The 19,545-nt window shown below is 41.2% G+C and overlaps 1 protein-coding gene across 1 annotated transcript in view; it reads left to right on the top strand.

Moving 5' to 3' along the window:
• LOC116060294 (DNA ligase 1) overlaps positions 1-17,558 on the top strand; it is a 39,948-nt gene extending 22,390 nt beyond the window's left edge. The window contains exons 5-6 of the mRNA XM_031313795.2: positions 13,653-14,241; positions 16,896-17,558. Coding sequence (XP_031169655.1) covers positions 13,653-14,241; positions 16,896-17,362 — 1,056 coding nt within the window. The 3' untranslated portion in view covers positions 17,363-17,558. The remainder of the gene's footprint in view (positions 1-13,652; positions 14,242-16,895) is intronic.
• The last annotated feature ends 1,987 nt before the right edge of the window (positions 17,559-19,545 follow it).

The raw sequence follows: 19,545 nt of genomic DNA, 5'->3' as shown, positions 1-19,545 counted from the left end.
TTTTTTGTATGTGTGTTAAGTTAAATGATCAAGGGAACGGCTTTCTTTTTTGGATATGTAGCTAGGTCAGTGAATAACCGTTGTTAGCTGGTTATGTGGGTCATCATCGGGTTGGACCTGTTAGCAGGACAGCTGGTTAGCACGGCAGCTAGCTGGTTGAGGATAATTTTATTTATCACTCATTTAAAACAGAAAGGCAATACATACACATGCTTGTGTTGGTGAGGATTACTCTGCATGTTTGTGTTGGTGAGGATTACTCTGCAGATTGTGAATGTGAGAACACAAACACGAACGAAAACGTACGAGTTTAGCTTGCCGTCCATCTACAGCATAGCTCTTCCGTCGTCCGTCATGGCGTTCATAATTCGCACGAGTGGAGTGTGACGTCACGTGCAAAGGCTCAATAGTGCCCAGGGGCACCACATTGTCTTAATACGGGCCTGCCTGAGATGAGGGAAACTCTGGGGAAACTCTGGGTTTTCCATTTTAGAAAGGGAGGTAAATCAAACCTGAGAAAGAGGGGTAACTCTAGCCTGTTTCAGAAAGAGGCTTAACCTCAGAGCCAGTTATTATGGTAACTGAGTCTGTGAACCTAACCTGGTCGGAAGCAGATTTTCTTCAATAAACCTTGAGTTTCTCTCAGTCTCCTCCCTCTGACACAGCGCTTTTTATTTTCTGTAGGCGCATTTTAGCGCAGAAATTGTCATCTGCATGAATAAAAAAACAGAGTTCTGTTAGGCAGAATAAAAAACGTTTTTTCCTTGAACATAGCATGTCCTTTTTTTCAGCGATCCCGTTGATGAAGAAGCTGATTTACTTTGCAGGGAGTTAAACATTTGTCGGCAAATGATATTGAGGCCTCGACTGTAGATGCATTTTCATTTCCAGATAACTACCTTATTGAGCAATATCGTTTTTCTTCCCAGTCTGTCAGTTATGTAGCAACCAGCAAATACAGTGATTTATTCAAGCATAACTTTAAACCAGCCCTGGAAAGAGCCAAAGGGATCTTATTCTTGTTTCATACAATACCTGTTTTTATCCCAAAGTCTTTTTTCAGAGAGCTAGATAAATCTATATCTACCTTTTATCTGGAATAAGACCATCCCACGAATAAGGAGGGCACATCTTGAGAAACAGAAAGAGGCGGGAGGCTTAAGCACTGCCAAATTTTTTACAATATTACTGGGCAGCTAATATTTATAAACTAATATACTGGGTCTCTGCGTCTTACGAGGGGGGTGGACCTGTATGAGTTGAAATGGAACAACATTCCGCTCATCCGGTGTCCCTAGCTTCTTTAGTATGTGCGCCATTGCCACTCAGTAAGCAACACCTCACAAATAATCTTATTGTGAGTGGCTCGCTTCGAATATGGTCCCAATTCAGGACCCACTTCAAACATAGACAGGCTATGCCCTCTCTCCCAATCTCGGCCAACGCACTCTTTCCACCTTCACTCATGGATACAGCATTTAAGTTATGGTTCAGGAATGGTTTGAAACGGGTGAAGGATCTCTTTAAGGATGGTGTGTTCATGTCATTCGAGAGGCTGGTAAATTAATATAATATCCCCAGTTCGCATTATTTCAGGTATCAGCAGGTGAGTGTCTTTGTTCGGAAACATTTCCCTTCCTTTCCATTACTCTCGCCAAATGACTGGATAGATGAGTGGTTGGAGGGGGATCTAAATCAAAGAGGAGGAGTGAGCAGATTATATGAGGATATCCAGATGATCGCCTCGCCATCACTTAGTCATATTAGGGCAGGGTGGGAGGGGGAATTAGGATTTGAAATGTCGGACGTCTCCTGGCAAAGCGCAATTAAGAGAATACATTCAACTTCGTTTTGTATCAGACACGGTTTACTTCAGTTTAAGGTGCTCCACAGGCTTATCTATCTAGGAGTTGGCTTGTCAGGATATATCCAGATGTCAATCCGACTTGCTCCCGATGCTGTCTACCCTCTATCATATGTTCTGGGCTTGCCCAAAGTTAATACAGTTTTGGTCTTTAATTTTTTTTACTTTTTCTTACATCTGTGACAGAGAGATAAGGCCTGCTCCTGAAATCGCAATATTTGGTGTGACCCCTGCTAGGATGGCGATATCTGGTGCACAATCAGACGCCATTGCGTTTTCATCTCTATTGGCCAGACGTCTTATTTTATGTAATTGGAAGTCAGATATGCTTCCCACACACAGGTGCTGGGTTGAGGATGTAATGGCACACTTGAAACTTGAGAAGTTGAAACACGATCGGGGGTTCAACCCAGAGATTTTATAAGGTCTGGCAGCCATTTCTGGATTATTTTAATTTACATGGGCATTTTATGTAATTTCAACATTTGTGTACTCACATTGAATTATATAGCTAGAGTATGTAGTAGAGAGAGTTGGTTACTCGCAAAAACAATTGAGACACAGCCAGTAAAGTGATCCCGGCTGGTCCTGGCTAACCCTGCTAACCCTTCTAACCCTGCTAACCGCTAACGTTACCGGAGGACCAGCCAAGCGGCCACGGCTGTTTACAACGTGTAGCCTGTTCAGCGGCCGGAGCCGACAATGGTGAGTTATTTTAAGCCAAGAGATGTAAATCGGGAAGAGAGGACCGTGAGTTTGCAGTGTGTTTAGCGATTGTTGCCGTAATTCTAAGCCAATAAAGTGTGTTTAGTTGGGTGAAGAGGACGGTGAGGTTGTTGTGTTTTTAGTGGTTCCTACTGTAATTCTAAGCCGATGAAGTGTATCTGTCCGTCGGATGCAGAGGACAGTGAGGTTTTTGTGGTTCGAGCTGTTCCTATGTAATTCTAAGACGAAAAAGTGTGTCTGTCAGTTGGGTACAGAGCTCCGCGTGAACACAGGCTTTTATGACTGTCAATATAACCAGCATCTAGCTAACGTTAGCTACTCCGCTGTGCTGTGAAGTAATGTCTGGCTATGTGAGACAAGCATCTAGCAACATTGTTGCGGCTGCTGCTCTCAGCCTGGCAACCTCCGTGAACTTCGAGTCTGGGGAGGAGGGGGTGGAGGACACGACTCTCTCCAGTATTTTGAATTTGTACTGCAGTAACTATTTTAAACACTAGCTGTCAGTATTACATATCGCACATTTAAAACTAAATAATGGAATACATTAATAAATTATTGTATTTAAAGTGCTATCAGTAACATCTAAAGTGTTTTTGAGATCAACAGTATCTTTAAATGCCCAGCATGTGTGGTTGGTTGTTTTCAAATTTGATAAAATTACATCTATCATTTACCAAATTTACCAAACACTGCTAGTTGCATTGTTTCTTCACACAGTTTAAAGATGTACAAAACAGTGGAATCAGCTAGTAATGATGGACCCTGGTGCAAAAGGTTTTTGTTACGGTCCCTACCCATGTATGCACAGTCAAGTAAACACACACATACAGATGCATGTGCACACACAGTAACACAGACAAATTGGGTTTTCTATGTCAGACTTTTAGAATACCATTTTGTATGTACAAGGAAATACAACTAGTAAAGATACACTATTGTAATAAACTATTGTAATACTGTTTAAAAAAAAGCCCTTTGCTTTAAGGTCAGATCCCCCTGTGGTGTTAAGCGGTGTGGGGGCCTACAAGATTTTGGGCCTAGGTTCAAATAGCTGGTAATTTATGGGAACATACAGATTTCCGGTTTACTGCTGTACATGGCCAAGTTCACCCTTCGGTAAATCTCCACACTCCACTCGCTTCAGAATGGCTGAAAATCTGCAACTTTCCCTCTTTAGCGTTTATCCCGTTACATTAAAGCCATTGCCAAATAAATTGATAAAAAGCTGAATAAGACTATCAGCTCCACAAAATTCTCTCTGTATTTATCAATATGGCTATGTTTAGAAAAGGGTGTAGTCCGGCGACTTTCGCACGCAGAAACTCGAATGAAGATTATTACCTCTTATTTCTTTGTGGAATTTGTTTTGTATGTCTGAAGGTGCTAATAAAAAATTGATCACAATGTGTGACAGGTAATGTGCACAGAACAAAGAAACACAAATTGAACAAGAACAAAGACCCTCTCCCACCCCTCACCCTCTGCGGTCTCGAGAAAAACAAAACAAACAAACAAACAGAAATCACACCTTGCCTAATCACTCTCCTCTAGTTCTTGTGGGGCTGAGGTCATTAAGTCTGATATTTGTGTTGCTGTGCTTTCCCATAGGCTGATAGTTGATGATTTGGCTTTGTTAATCTTTGCTGTAGAGAGCTCAAGCATAACTATGTCAAGAAAATACGGCAACCAGTTTTATACAAAGCGAGTGGGGGGGTGGAAGCCAGCGCTGAGCTTATCATTTTCTTGGTTGCAGTTGAGCCAGCTAGCCAAATTTTTTCCCAAGCAGGTGTAATTAGGGCCCGAGCACGAAAGTGCAAGGCCCCAACGGTGCCTTGCACTGAAAGTGCGAAGGAACCTATTGTTTTTCATAAGATTATTATTTTTACCAATTCCTCGTCGCATTTTTGAGGAGGTTAGCATGCACGAAAACTCACAAAAATTTGCACACATGTCACAACTGGTGAAAATTGCAAAGTTCTGTAGTGATTGGGCTCGGGCGTTGCCAGGGGGCTCCATAGCGCCCCCTAACGTGCGCCTTAAATTGGACAAAAGTAATAAGTTAATATACCAACTTTTGAGGGAACATAGGTCTCATCTTCAAGTCCATGGTGCTATTTTTAGAAAAAATTACAAAATTCTGTAATTTCCGAAATATTGGTTTTCGTGTAAAAATCTTCATTTTACGAACACTTGTTTGAGGACTTTAGGATGCACGAAAACTCTCAAGATTTTGCAGCCATGTGCACAATAGTAAACTCTTTCATTTGAATTCACATTTAGGCTTGGGAGTGGTATGGTTGCTCTATAGCGCCCCCTAATTGGTTTTAGCACTTGGGCACATTTTTGACGGCCTCAATATATACGAAAATTGGCGCCCACATAAACACCTGGGAGCTTTGCGAGACTGTACAGCGATTAGGCCCAAACCTGTAAGTGCGCTCCATAGCGCCCCCTAATGCCTGGAAGGCCTTAACTTGGACATAGTTGCTCCGATCTTCACCAGATTTAATACCCATATTGCTCTAATCATTGCAGACATATTTCTCATTTACCTTCATTAGCTCCGCCAAACCGGAAGGCGGCCATTTTTTATTATTCATTTTTCATGTATTTTACATTCTTTCGAACTCGTCCCAGGCCGTGATTTCAATCTTCTTGAATCTTTGCATGTAGTATCTGTTGACCCTCATGACGAAAAGTTATCCAGAGAATTTTGATAGTTGAAAAAATGCGCAAGTTACAGCAACTTCCTGTATAAACAGGAAGTTGCGTTATCTTGGCAACAATTATTCCGATTGCCCCGAAACTTGACAAGGTTGTTTGTCATGGCCAGTTTAGCATCTGTGCCAAACTTGGCGCCAATCGGCCATTAGATGGCGCTGTTTTAATTTTTTTAAATTAATCAGCAAAATATTGATATATGGGAAGCCTACTCTGTCTAACTACTCCTGGGGCATGAGTCCGATCGGCATGAAAACTTGCATATAGACTCGGAGGACTCTCGTGACAAAAAGTTGTCAAAACAATATTGATAGCTAACACAATGCACAAGTTACAGAGGACCAACTCCCTGTAGGTGGGTGTGGAAACAGGAACAGTTGTATCTTGCCAACAGCTATTCTAATGGACACAAAACTTAGAATAGTTGTTCCTCATGTGCCAATGAGGCTGTGTGCCAAATATGGCGTCAATCGGCCTTTAGATGGCGCTGTTTTCATTTTTTTAATTAATTAGCAAATTTGCTTTGAGCGAAACCTACTTTTTTTAACTCCTCCTAGAGCGTGAGTCCCATCTGCACAAAAATGTACACGTAGACTCGGTGGACCCTCATGACAAAAAGTTATCAAAAGAATTTTGATAGCTAACACAATGCGCAAGTTACAGAGGACCAACTTCCTGTAGAGGGCTGTCGAAACAGGAAGTTGCGTATCTTACTAAGATTTATTCCGATTGACACCAAACATGACAGAGTTGTTCCACATAGGGGCTTGAGCATCCATCACAAATTTAGAGTGAATCAGCCATTAGATGCCGCTGTTAGAATGTTTTTTATTAATTAGCCACATCGCGATATATGGGAAACATTCTTTGTCTAACTCCTCCTGGGCCGTGAGTCCAATCTGCACGAAAACTTGGATATAGACTCGGTGGACCCTCGTGACTAAAAGTTATCAAAAGAATTTTGATAGCTAAAACAATGCGCAAGTTATGGAGGAAAAACTTCCGGTAGGTGGCTGTTAAAACATGAACGGTTGTATCTTGGCAAAAGTTATTCCGATTTACATGAAACTTAGAATGTGTGGTCTACATGTGATGTTGCGTCTGCCAGTACCCCCGACTGCAAGAAGGCGAGGGCCCGTTCATCGCTGCTTGCAGCTTTAATTTAGAGTTGTCATTAAGTAAAAAAACAATCAGGTCAGTAGGAATTCGACATCCTATCACATCAGATATTATTGATGTTGTTTTATTCCAAAACTCATGCACCTGTTCACACTCCCAGACCATATGCAGGAAAGTTCCGGTTTGTTCAGGTTGACAGAAAGTACAATAGGGAGTGGGAATGACTTTAGAGACGTATCTCTTCTGAGGAGTCCAATATGTCCTTTGACATATGTTGAAGTGGATACCCATTTCTTTACTATTGGGAGTTCTCCTATGGATACTTGCATCAGTTTAGCATAAATCTTGGACACTAATCCTCTCACAGGAAAATCAACAAACCATTTAATGACTGGGTGCGCCTCAATACTACTCCATAACATTTTAGGGCTGATCTTAAGCGCAGATAAAAGTAGAAGGATGTCCTGGGGACCTCAAAACTATCTCTCAGGTCTTCAAAACTCAACATTCCTTTCTCATTGAATAACTGGTCTAAAGTAGAAATACCTCTGTCACTTCACTGCTTACAAGCAAAGGATTTGTTACCAGACATTAAGTGTGCATTGTGCCATATTGGGGTATTCAAATGCCACTTATTGGTGTAGTGTAGTTGCTCCTCCACCTGTTTAAAGCTGGTCAATGTGTTGGTGATAATAGGACCATAGGCTAGCATTCATGTTTTTGGACACACACCTACAAAGGCAAGGTCTTGCAGTCTTAGACTTCCAGTGAGGTTTTGTTCTATTTCTATCCATGGAACTGTAGATGAGGGGTCCATCCACACTCTGAGGGCACGAAAGGCTCTGTGATACATTTTGTGTTTGTGGTACGTTAGAGTATGGGTAGAGTAGAGTACAGTATTTTAGCCTAGGTTGTTTATTATTCCAAATATACTGCCGAATTAGTATCAAGTTTCTTCCAGAAATGTATTGGTGGGGGATCATTGTACTTAAGAAATTCACACGAGGAACTATGTTTATTTTAACAACAGCAATCCTGGACCGTAGTAATGCCTGGCAGCGCACACCAGTTGGCCAGATCCCTTTGAACATTACCTAATATAGTGTCATAGTTGTCCTGGACAACTCGCTGTAGCGATGCATGCATGATGATGCCCAAATATGTAATTTTGCTTTGGGTTGGTATTGTAACACTAATGGCTGATGTCACATGTCTGTTGTTCAATAAAAGAAGATTAGATTTATTCCAGTTGATTTTATAGCCGGAGATTGAGCCAAATTCGTTGAAGATCTTAAGAATTTTTGGAATAGAGTCCTCAAGAGCAGAGATGTACAACAAAACATCTACAAATAATGATATTGAGCTGCTATTGGATTTAATCTGGACATTACAGATTTTATTTTGCCTTATGGCTTGGGCTAACGGTTCAAGAGAGATTGCAAACAGCAGCAGGGAAAGCGGGGATCCCTGTCTCGAGCCCCGCTCAATGGGAAATGGCTGAGAATGCAAGCCATTAGTTGAGACTATGGACGTGGGATTCGCATATAAAGTATGCACCATGTCAATGAATTTGGCCCCCAAACCAAGCCTCTCCATTACTTGCCACAAGTAGTTCCACTCTAGGCGGTCGAAAGCCTTTTCCGCATCCACTGATAAAACTGTTGTTGGAAGGTCTTTGGCTTCTTCTATTACATGAAATAATCTGCGTACATTGTCTGCAGCATGACGCTTTGGTATAAAACCTGATTGGTCGGGGTGGACTAGCTTCTCAATAAAGCGTTCTAAGTGCAGTGCCAAGACTCCGTAAGATCTTTGCCCTTTTTGGGTATGACGGAAATGAATGCAGTGTTGGTTTGTTGGTGAAAAGTACCCATCTCTATGGCCAAGGTTAAAGTTTGTAAAATGATATGTAATATGTCAAAGTACTGTAGAAGAAGTTCTGATGGAATTCCATCCAACCCCGGCGTTTTCCCTTTTTAACTGTTTTTAATGCTGATTTAAGTTCCTCTAACATTATAGGTTGACCCAGTTCTTCTGCCTCCTCTGAAGAAGAGGCAGATTTAGCTCTTTTAGGAACTCCTGGCACTGTGTCGGATCTGGATTGCAGGAGGATTCATACAACTTTGAATAAAAAGATTGGAAAGTAGGGTTGGGTACCGTTTGAATTTTTACGATTCCGATGCCGAACCGGTACTTTTAAAACGATTCCGATTCCTAAACCAATTCTTGAAAAACTGAAAAATGACATCAAAGAAAGGCTCTTTTATGGAGTTTTATTATTTTTTTTATTGAAAATTATTTAAATTTAACAATATATTAACGTTTTAAAGTACTTAAATATCTAATAAGTAAACCTAAGTCACCTAACACATAAGTACAATAATTTAACAAATAACAGTTGTATTAACAAGTAACAACAAAATAAATGTTGAGTTGGTATGCCAACCAGATTCAAACTTATAAGTTATTTTGCAGAAAAATGACCATATTTGCCTTCTCTGGCAAGATACTACACCTCTCCTGACTTAATGCATGTCCTGCACAGGAGAAAACCCTCTCAGATGGTGTCCAAGAGGCCTGTACACACAGGTAGGAGTTTGAAAGGGGAGACAATATGGGGAGGCTGTCCCACCTCCCCCACCACCAGGCTACAGGGTCTTGTCCTGAACAATAGACTAGCAAAGCAAGTGTAATACGTTTACTAGCGATCATGTGCAGTGAATGGTTAATATGCCTTTATGTCCGTTTTAGTGAGCCCAGAGGGAAAATATGGCATTTTAAAAGTAGCCTACATTTAAGATAGCTAGCTAACAGTAGACTAATATTTTTTATGTCCGTTTCAGAGCGTGTACAAAAAAACGTCTATCAGCAGTGATAGTAGAGTGCATGTCCGAGAATAGCGCGGACACGTTCGTCACACCGTGAGCGGGCTAGCGCACCACTCGGCAGAAAAGGGAGAAAGAGAAAAGAGTCTGTCGCTGTTCGGAGTGTCAGAGGGAAAATATTTCAGTAGGAACCGAAATTTGCATTCTAATCCGAATACTACCGTTTGCGTAGGAACCGGATCCATAGTGGAACCAGGTTTCGGTACCCAACCCTATTGGAAAGTGGCGTTGATATCTTTAGGATTCGTTGAGATATCTCGGTCTGTGCGAATGCTGTTGATAGTAGCTCTGGACTCGCTTTGTTTTAATTTCAGAGCCAGCAATTTGCTTGGTTTACAACCATTAAAATAATAATTTTGCCTCACTCTGTGCATTATGAATTCAGCTCTCCTTCTTAGCAAATCATTTAGCTCTGTTCGACTTGTGACTAAAAGAGTATGTGTAGATTTAGACAAACACATCTTTAGAGACTGCTCTAGAGATTAACAACGTTCTTCCAACTCCGCAGTCCTTGCCTCTCTTTTTCTCTTCAAATTGACCGCAAAGGAAGATTTGAAATCTCTAATAAATCCTTTAGTTGCTTGCCAAATGAATGCCAGGTCTGAAACTGAATCAGTATTGACTGATATAAACTCAGCCAGTTTGGCTCTAAACTCTGGAGAAGGGAGTTATTAAATTGCCACAAAATATAATCAATGCGGGAGTGGGTGAGGTGAAGTGCGGAAAAAAGGTGTAATCCTTGCTAGTAGGATTGTGCATCCTCCATATATCTGTAAAATGGTGGGATTCCACAACTGCTCTAAATATGTCTGATGTATGTTTTTGTCCTTTGTGTGGTTGCCCTATAAAACTACCCTGATTGTGATCCTGAAGCAAAGTTTGGTAAAAACATAAGAAATTAAAGCTGCAAGCAGCGTTGGACGGGACCTCGCTCCTCTGTGCACGTTAGGGCTTTGACTCCGAACTTCGATATTCGAATATAATTTGAATATTAAAAAAAATATTGATATTCGAACGAATATTAGGCAGCTCTTAATATTCGAATTTCAAACCTGTTATGGGCATTATTTTTTTGTAAATGTGTTTGCTTGTAAACCTTGTTTTCAATTCAGATTCCGAGGCTTTTTCACGCATTTCAAAATGTAACTACACGTCGTGGCGACGCACGTCGCTCGGCCGTGGCTTGGTAGCGCATTTTCCCCCCGACTCATTTCCTGGTTCTCTTTCTCCATAAACAACGTAAAATCAAGGAGAGGGTTAACTTTTCCTGCTCCAGATTTCCCACCGTGGTCAGAAAGAACAGAGGAGACACTTTATTTCTCTCACTAAGACTATAGAGTCGGTACTCGCTCTGAAGCTACCGGTAATCACCGTCACTCTCTCACAACACACACTCCCCAGACACACACACACCCATACACACGCGGCTCGACGCACACACCAGCGCAAAAGTATGAACATCAGACCACTCACGTAGGCTACGGAGAAATATCCGACCTTCCTGTTGAAAGCATATTGTTTGTGTTTAATCCAGGGTCTGACTTTTAATTAAAAAAAAACAGTGGTGGCAGTGTGTTTTTCTTCTAACAACATCATTGCATGCCTACTGACTGATACACTGCCCTCTGGTGGACAGAACATATACGAAGTTTGATACCAATATAAGCCTTACTGAAGGCATTTAATGGTCAAAATATTATTAATAAATATTCGAATATATTCGAATATTAATATTCATAAACAAACGAACTTCGAATATGATTTTTGGGCAAAAGTCAAAGCCCTAGTGCACGTCGGGGTTACTGGCGGACGCCGCTCCTTGCGACCGTGCACTCAGACACTACAAATCTTCACCAATGAAAGGGAAGTCCCTGCTGAGTTCAATAGTACCTCACATAAGACTCTACCTTAAATGGGTCACCAGTTATAAAAGGGGGCGTGGCTTAAGCAAAGGGTGGCGGGCCAAACCATCACCAATGAATAAGGAACTCTCTGCTGAGTTCAAAGATACCTCACACAAGGGTCTACATCAAACAGGTCATTAGTTATAAAATGGGCGTGGCTAAATTCAGATTCACTTTATTAGCCATTTGCAGTGTAACCCACATTGGAAAAAAATGTGCAAGGAGCTCAAAGTGCAAGGTCAACACATAAAGGGACACAACATAAAAACAGACAAGCAAATGCCACATAAAACCTCAATATTAAAATATTATACAATAAAAATCCATACATAAATTTAAAGTGCTTTGTTTAAAATAATCACAGCCTGTGGAAAAAAAGCATAGGGTGCGGGTCAAACCCTCACCAATGAAGAAGGAACTCTCTGTTGAGTCCAATGATACCTCACACAAGACTCTACGTCATACCTTTCATTAGCTGTGAAAGGGGGCGTGGCTTAAGCATAGAGGGCGGGCCAAACCATGACCAATGAAAACAGAACTCTCTGTTGAGTTCAATGATACCTCACACAATAGTGTACAAGAAACGGGTCATTAGTTATTAAAGGGGGCGTGGCTTAAGCATATGCGGCAGGGCAAATCATCACCAATGAAAAGGGAACTCTATTCTGAGCTCAATGATACCTCACACAAGACTCTACCTTAAATGGGTCACCAGTTATGCAAGGGGCGTGGCTAACGCATTGGGGGCGGGTCAAACCATCACCAATCAAAAAGGAACTCTTTGCTGAGTTCAATGATACCTCACACAAGACTCTACCTTAAACGGTTCAAAAGCCATAAAGGGGGGTGTGGCCTGAGTACATGGGCGTGGTTAAAGTATAGGGGCTGGCTCAGTATCACAAGTAGACCACACATTCTAAGTTTCATGTAAATCGGATGATGTTTGTCATATAAGGCTGATTTCCTGTTGCAGTCTCAGACACTCAGCACTCAGACAATGCAAATCGTCACCAATGAAAAGGGAACTCCCTGCTGAGTTCAATGATACCTCACACAAGACTCTACCTGAAAATCAGAATACGTGTCGTTGTACCCTTGCCGTAGATTCTGTGGGCTCTGTCAATTTTGATGATAGTACTGTTCTGTAAGGAGGGGATCCACACCGGTAGCTGATTTTGCAGAAACCCAACTGGGTCATCCTTTTCTCTGCCCTCTTTTAGTCCAATGATGCGTACATTGTTGCGTCGGGATCTGTCTTCCATTTCGGCTAGCTTATACTCAAATTTCTTCTGGTCATCAACACAGGCACTCACGTTTCTCATCTGCCTGTTCTCCCCCTGCGTCTTGTCCATTTGTTGCACCAGATCACGTACCATAGCTCCCTGCCTCTCAAGCTCTGCAAGTGTTGCAGCGAGGTCAATTTAAATTTCTGTTTACGCTTCCTTCATTGTGCTGTGGACCACTGATTCAAGCACACCTCGTTGCCCTTCCAAGACCCTGGCTATAACGTTTTCCATGTTTAGGTCCACGCTAGCATCAGTAGCCTTGTTAGCCGCCGAAAAGCTAGCAGATTTCTGTGTCTGGGCATACGACGAGACCTGCTTTTTTGCGCCTGCAGGCATTTCACTGAGTCACTGTGGCAACAAATAAAACGATTGACGTTAAAGAAAGAATAGACCTGGTTTTTCAATGAAAATACAGAGGTGGGTGAGGAGCTCTAGCCCTGCAATTGTTGGTCACGTGACCTCGAATCCCTTCTTTCTTATTGCCTCTTCTGAAGAGTTCATCATGTTTTTTTTAATCCTCTTTGTCCTCCTTGGTTACAAGTAACTGCGTGGAGGACAGGTGGGGGGTGGCACGCTATCACGGAAGGCTTGCGTCAGGTGGACGTAACGACTGTGTTGTTGTCAGAACTTAGAAATCCTCATGGGGGAGACAGAAACTACGCACTATAGCTTTAATTTTGTCTAAGTAAGTGGTGATGATGAGTTGGGGGGGTTCAGGGGGGGAGGGGATGTTTTCATGCTGTGAGCTGTATGTTTTGTGTTTTGTTATAAATAAAAATAAAAGCTAATCATCTTTTTTTTTTAAGTAGCATATTTCACGTTAAAAACTTGACTTGAATTGAGTAAAAAAGAAATTAGTTGGCATGACAGCATCTACAAATTGAAGGTAACCTGCTTTGGTCCAACTGCAATTTGGACCAATTAAGCACTGTAAGCACACTGAGTCACAGTATTGCTGTAATACTTTGACTATGGGCCCTATTGCAGCTGCAATGACAGGACTGCCTGTATTACAAACAGTACAAAATGAGCAGGTGTATAATGTATGACAAAATACATCATCAACACACAAAAGACAGCCTGACATGACAAACTGAGTACCCAGCTCTAACAAACCGGCTGCACTCAGCTCTATTTATTTCTCCAGGTACGTCAGGATTTGGACACTAGACTTGCAGTGAAACCACAGCCCAAGCCTCGACAATGCCATCTCATCAGCGTAGACCAGTCCATTATGGAGATGCAGATGACCTACCCTGACCTGGTCTTCAGGGGCCGCCCTGTGCAACTGGATGAACCTCAACAAGCAAACAGCTGCAAGAGCAGCAGTAAAGATGCTCATACTACCAGTACTAATAATTACAGTGATGACAGTAAAGCTACTGAGCTCCCCAAAAGAGATTGTATTAAAGGCACCAAAGCTGCTGCTGCTGCTAAAACTATCTGCAGTAAAAATGATGGCAGCAAAGCTGATGAAGTATTTGGTGACGATGGCAGAGGCAGTGGTTGTAATGACAGGAACAGTGGTGGGACCACCAGCCTAGGAGACACCATTAGCAGTAGCAGCATCAGTAAAACTGATGGAAGCAGAGTTGATTGTGAGCTCAGTGGTCCTCAGGAAATTTCCCTGCACATCCCACCGAGAGCTGGATCCAAAGCAGAGCAGAGCCTGAAGCCTATGGAGCCTCAGCCCACAGCAGAACCTCCTGCCTGGACACAGCAGCAGACTGTAGCAGGTAACACACACACACACACACACACACACACACACGTAGCATCCGTGACATCTCCCATGGACTGCCGTTTTTGAGGCCTCGAGTTTGGCGATACAGGCGTTTCCATCTTGGTTTTTTGCAACTGGATGTGACGATTTTTTTACAAGAAGGTGGAGCTGGGTAGGATGATGTGGCAAAGCCAGTGTGGTTGCAATAGCGCTGTGATAAGCTAAACGCTAAAGAGAGAAAGTTGCACAAGTTGACATTTATCAACTGAATGACTATCCAGTGGAGATTTACCAGCGGGTAAACACAGACCTTCGGGTACTGCCACCATTCATTTGCATGTACAGCAGTACACCTGAAATCTGCACATTCCCAGAAGTTACAAACTAACGATAGCAGTAGCTAGCTAACTTGGTTAGCAGAACGCTAAACAAGCTATTTTAATGTACACACTGCCATGGTTAGCATTGCTAAGCTTCTGTCCTTGTCGGTGGTCGGTGTGAAGCCATGCTCTAAAGCATCTCCTGCGTTATCGTCTATTTTAAAATAAATGGGACCATAGTTTACTTAATGAACATTATGCTGTATTGACGAAGACTGGAAAGTAGCGATTGAGACCATAAACTCATTAGGGACTGTTCGTTATTTAATTAAGGGGCCACCGGAAGAGTTTTGTGGCCTCTAACCTAAAAAGACGTGACCCTCCCCTCGTCAGTAATAATTTTCCTATGACCCTCCAAAGCGATTTGAAAAAAAGGAATGACCCTCCCCTCGCGTGCAAGTTTGCACTTTACAAAAAAAGTACAGATGCCATTTGATTTTTACAACCATGACGTACAGGAGTTAACCTCTGCATTCTCATCTTACACATCCCACTCCTCTGTTATGGTGTGGTGGCCATTTCAGTAGATTTACTCACTAACATTGTTGTGGAAACACAATAAGCATGGAAACTAAATGCACACTTCATCTATTACTGCATTACTTCAGATACTAAGTAATAGTAAACTAGTAAAAAAAAAAAGTCCTCTAGTAAACTAGTATTCATAAAATTTAGTATTACTTAGTAAATACTATTCGTAAAATAGTATTCATATGAAATAAATAGTATTCATATGAAATAAAACATTGAGACCATTCAGCAAAGGACGCTGGGATATAACCAATTCAACACTGGTTGCTATGGACTCGTCACTAGGCTTCGTCATTGTATATTTTAGCACATAGGTAAAGCTGCCGAAGCTGAACATTATATTCCAAAACACATATGTTTATTTTTAAAGTTTTTAAGTTACATTGTAACAATTTAACAATTCGCCCTTATGAAATCCAATCGCGGCACGGCTGTCTTGGACCGCAATAGACAGACGCTTAAATTCAACTAAAATGTAACAGTGAACAATCAGTGTTCGACCTACATTCTGTTGAGATGCCTCTCCAAACGCAGAAACCAAGCGCAGTCACACCATAAAACATTAAGAGTAAGTATTTTGCCGTAATCCAGTGACAAAAAAAAGTAATCCACAGCGATCAGTAGATCCACAAACAGAGTCACGGTGTATCCAGCAAGGCCGATACGAGCGTCACATTCACCAGCCAGCTCCAAACAGGTGAACGAGGTCTCTCCACTTCGCTGTTTAAACAAAGTGGAATAAACGTGTACAAGTCCAAATCTACACAAAACCCGCAATCAATTAGTAAGCTGACATCGTATTTATATACATGGCATTTAGGAAACCTTTATTGCAAGGTTGGCACGGCAAGATGTCCAGACTAGTGCAACAGTAACTTTCGTTTTTTGCGTCCTCCCATCGTCAGCCAGGTAATATTTTTTTTACTAAAGCAGTATATGAACTCTGATGTATTACCTGCCACCATTTAGTTGTTTTGTGTTATTTAAGATATTTATTTAATATCTGGTCAGGCCAGATGTAATTATTCTACTATTTTTTTAAACTATGCAATTACCTGTTTGAGCCACCAGGGGGCAGTGCTCCTCCTGCCCCCCCAGCAAACTCCGTCTCCATATGGGGTCAGACCATCTGCTAGGGGGCTGAGAGATATATGGATAAATATGCACCAAACAAGCCACTTTGAAATGTTGCTCTTTTCATGAATAAAAAAGTTGGGTGACCCCCCCCCATCCAAACTAAAAAATGTTGGATGACCCTCCCCTCAGCAGAATATAAAAAGACATGACCCTCCCCTATTTTCCTCCGGTGGTACCGAACGGTCCCTTATGAAAATGTTTACTGAGGCAATAAATCAACTGAGAAGTAGGGTCATTTTCTCAAAGACTCTACATAAGGAGGCCATTATATTGTGGTCAAAACCCTCTTTCACAGTATATGTAATTTTATAATAATGTAACCGTTAATGGATAAAACAGAGAGAAAACCAGAGAAATTCAAATTATAGATATCTCAGCACACACTTTATGGCAACATTATTATTATATTATATTATATATATTATACATATATATTATTACATTGCCCACAAATTTTCATTATGTTGTTACATAACTGACTCTCTTTCTAACTTTCTAGGAGACAACTTTCCCTTTATGCACTTTGAATGATGTTCCTTGTCTTAGAAAACTAAAGTTTTGTTACTTGCTGTACTGAAAATTCACCTGCAGTATAAATGTGGAACTTTGATTTTCACAGACCTACAAAATAAGAGACCAGACAGTTCAAAGCTTCCCTCTCTGAGCTCTATGGACGAGGAGCAGGATCTGAGAAAGCTGGCAGAGAGGATGGGCCAGCCCCATGTGCAGGAGACCAAAGAGGAAGTGAAGAGCAAAGAAGAAAACAAGAGAGAAGAGCAAAACACAAATAGAGAGAGGAGGAAAAAGGAGAGAAAGGCAAGCACAGAGGGAGAGGCAGAGGAGCAGAACCTCAGGAAGCCAGTGATGGAGACAGGTCCAGCACTGAGCCATGCCTACTCTGAGAAGCAGTCCACTGTGTGTCACCACTCACTGCTGACCGTCAGCAAAGCAGATAGCCAGAGTTGTAAAGGAGGAGGCAGCCCGGGGCAGCGGGAAGGAGAAGATACTGTGGGAGCAGAAACAGGCAGAGGAGATGAGGAGCAGCTGGCACAGAGCTATGTCATAGTCGAGAATAACAGAAAATAACATGCTCTCAAGTTTACATGTATAGAAATTATTAATAATAAAGCTACTGAGCAAGCCCGAAACCAATACAACATGTAATCAGTCTGTTAGCTTAAATTAAACTTCTGCTAAGAAACTACTGTAAAGTTATTTAAGTTACAAAAACAGGGTTTGATTCAAGTTGTTCTTGCAGAGAAACATGTTTTTCAGAGATTTGGTAAGAAACGCTGTAACGTTGTTAAAGTGATAGAATCAGTGTTTAACACATCACAAGAAGCTCTGTGGAGGCCAAAACACATCTTTCGCGCACAGAGATATGTGTATAGGAACCTCTGCTAGAAATACTGTAAATCTGTTTAAGTGACAGAAACAGGGTGTACACATTTTAAAATGCTATGTGGAGGCTAAAAAAACAATCACTTCATATAAACATGTTTCTAAAAAGCGTCTGCTGAGAAACTACTGCAATGCATTTTAAGAGGCTTTTACATCAAATGATTCTTGCAGAGAAACATGTTTTTTTCAGAGCTTCTGGTAAGAAACGCTGTAACGCTATAGTGATAGAATCAGTGTTTAACACATCACAAGAAGCTCTGTGGAGGCCAAAACACATCTTTCGCGCACAGAGATATGTGTATAGGAACCTCTGCTAAGAAATTACTGTAAGGCTGTTTAAGTGACAGAAACAGGGTGTACACATTTTAAAATGCTATGTGGAGGCTAAAACAACAATCACTTCATATAAACATTGTAAGAGCTTCTGTTGAGAAACTACTGCAATGCATTTTAAGAGGCTTTTACATCAAATGATTCTTGCAGAGAAACATGTTTTTTTCAGAGCTTCTGGTAAGAAACGCTGTAACGCTATAGTGATAGAATCAGTGTTTAACACATCACAAGAAGCTCTGTGGAGGCCAAAACACATCTTTCGCGCACAGAGATATGTGTATAGGAACCTCTGCTAAGAAATTACTGTAAGGCTGTTTAAGTGACAGAAACAGGGTGTACACATTTTAAAATGCTATGTGGAGGCTAAAACAACAATCACTTCATATAAACATTGTAAGAGCTTCTGTTGTGAAACTACTGCAATGCATTTTAAGAGGCTTTTACATCAAATGATTCTTGCAGAGAAACATGTTTTTTTCAGAGCTTCTGGTAAGAAACGCTGTAACGCTATAGTGATAGAATCAGTGTTTAACACATCACAAGAAGCTCTGTGGAGGCCAAAACACATCTTTCGCGCACAGAGATATGTGTATAGGAACCTCTGCTAAGAAATTACTGTAAGGCTGTTTAAGTGACAGAAACAGGGTGTACACATTTTAAAATGCTATGTGGAGGCTAAAACAACAATCACTTCATATAAACATTGTAAGAGCTTCTGTGTGAAACTACTGCAATGCATTTTAAGAGGCTTTTACATCAAATGATTCTTGCAGAGAAACATGTTTTTTTCAGAGCTTCTGGTAAGAAACGCTGTAACGCTATAGTGATAGAATCAGTGTTTAACACATCACAAGAAGCTCTGTGGAGGCCAAAACACATCTTTCGCGCACAGAGATATGTGTATAGGAACCTCTGCTAAGAAATTACTGTAAGGCTGTTTAAGTGACAGAAACAGGGTGTACACATTTTAAAATGCTATGTGGAGGCTAAAACAACAATCACTTCATATAAACATTGTAAGAGCTTCTGTTGTGAAACTACTGCAATGCATTTTAAGAGGCTTTTACATCAAATGATTCTTGCAGAGAAACATGTTTTTTTCAGAGCTTCTGGTAAGAAACGCTGTAACGCTATAGTGATAGAATCAGTGTTTAACACATCACAAGAAGCTCTGTGGAGGCCAAAACACATCTTTCGCGCACAGAGATATGTGTATAGGAACCTCTGCTAAGAAATTACTGTAAGGCTGTTTAAGTGACAGAAACAGGGTGTACACATTTTAAAATGCTATGTAGAGGCTAAAACAACAATCACTTCATATAAACATGTTTCTAAAAGCGTCTGCTGAGAAACTACTGCAATGCATTTTAAGAGGCTTTTACATCAAATGATTCTTGCAGAGAAACATGTTTTTTTCAGAGCTTCTGGTAAGAAACGCTGTAACGCTATAGTGATAGAATCAGTGTTTAACACATCACAAGAAGCTCTGTGGAGGCCAAAACACATCTTTCGCGCACAGAGATATGTGTATAGGA

Source organism: Sander lucioperca, chromosome 15, assembly GCF_008315115.2.
Source record: "Sander lucioperca isolate FBNREF2018 chromosome 15, SLUC_FBN_1.2, whole genome shotgun sequence".
Lineage (NCBI taxonomy): Eukaryota > Metazoa > Chordata > Actinopteri > Perciformes > Percidae > Sander > Sander lucioperca.
The sequence above is the reverse complement of the archived record's forward strand: the minus strand, read 5'-3'. Positions and strand labels throughout refer to the sequence as shown.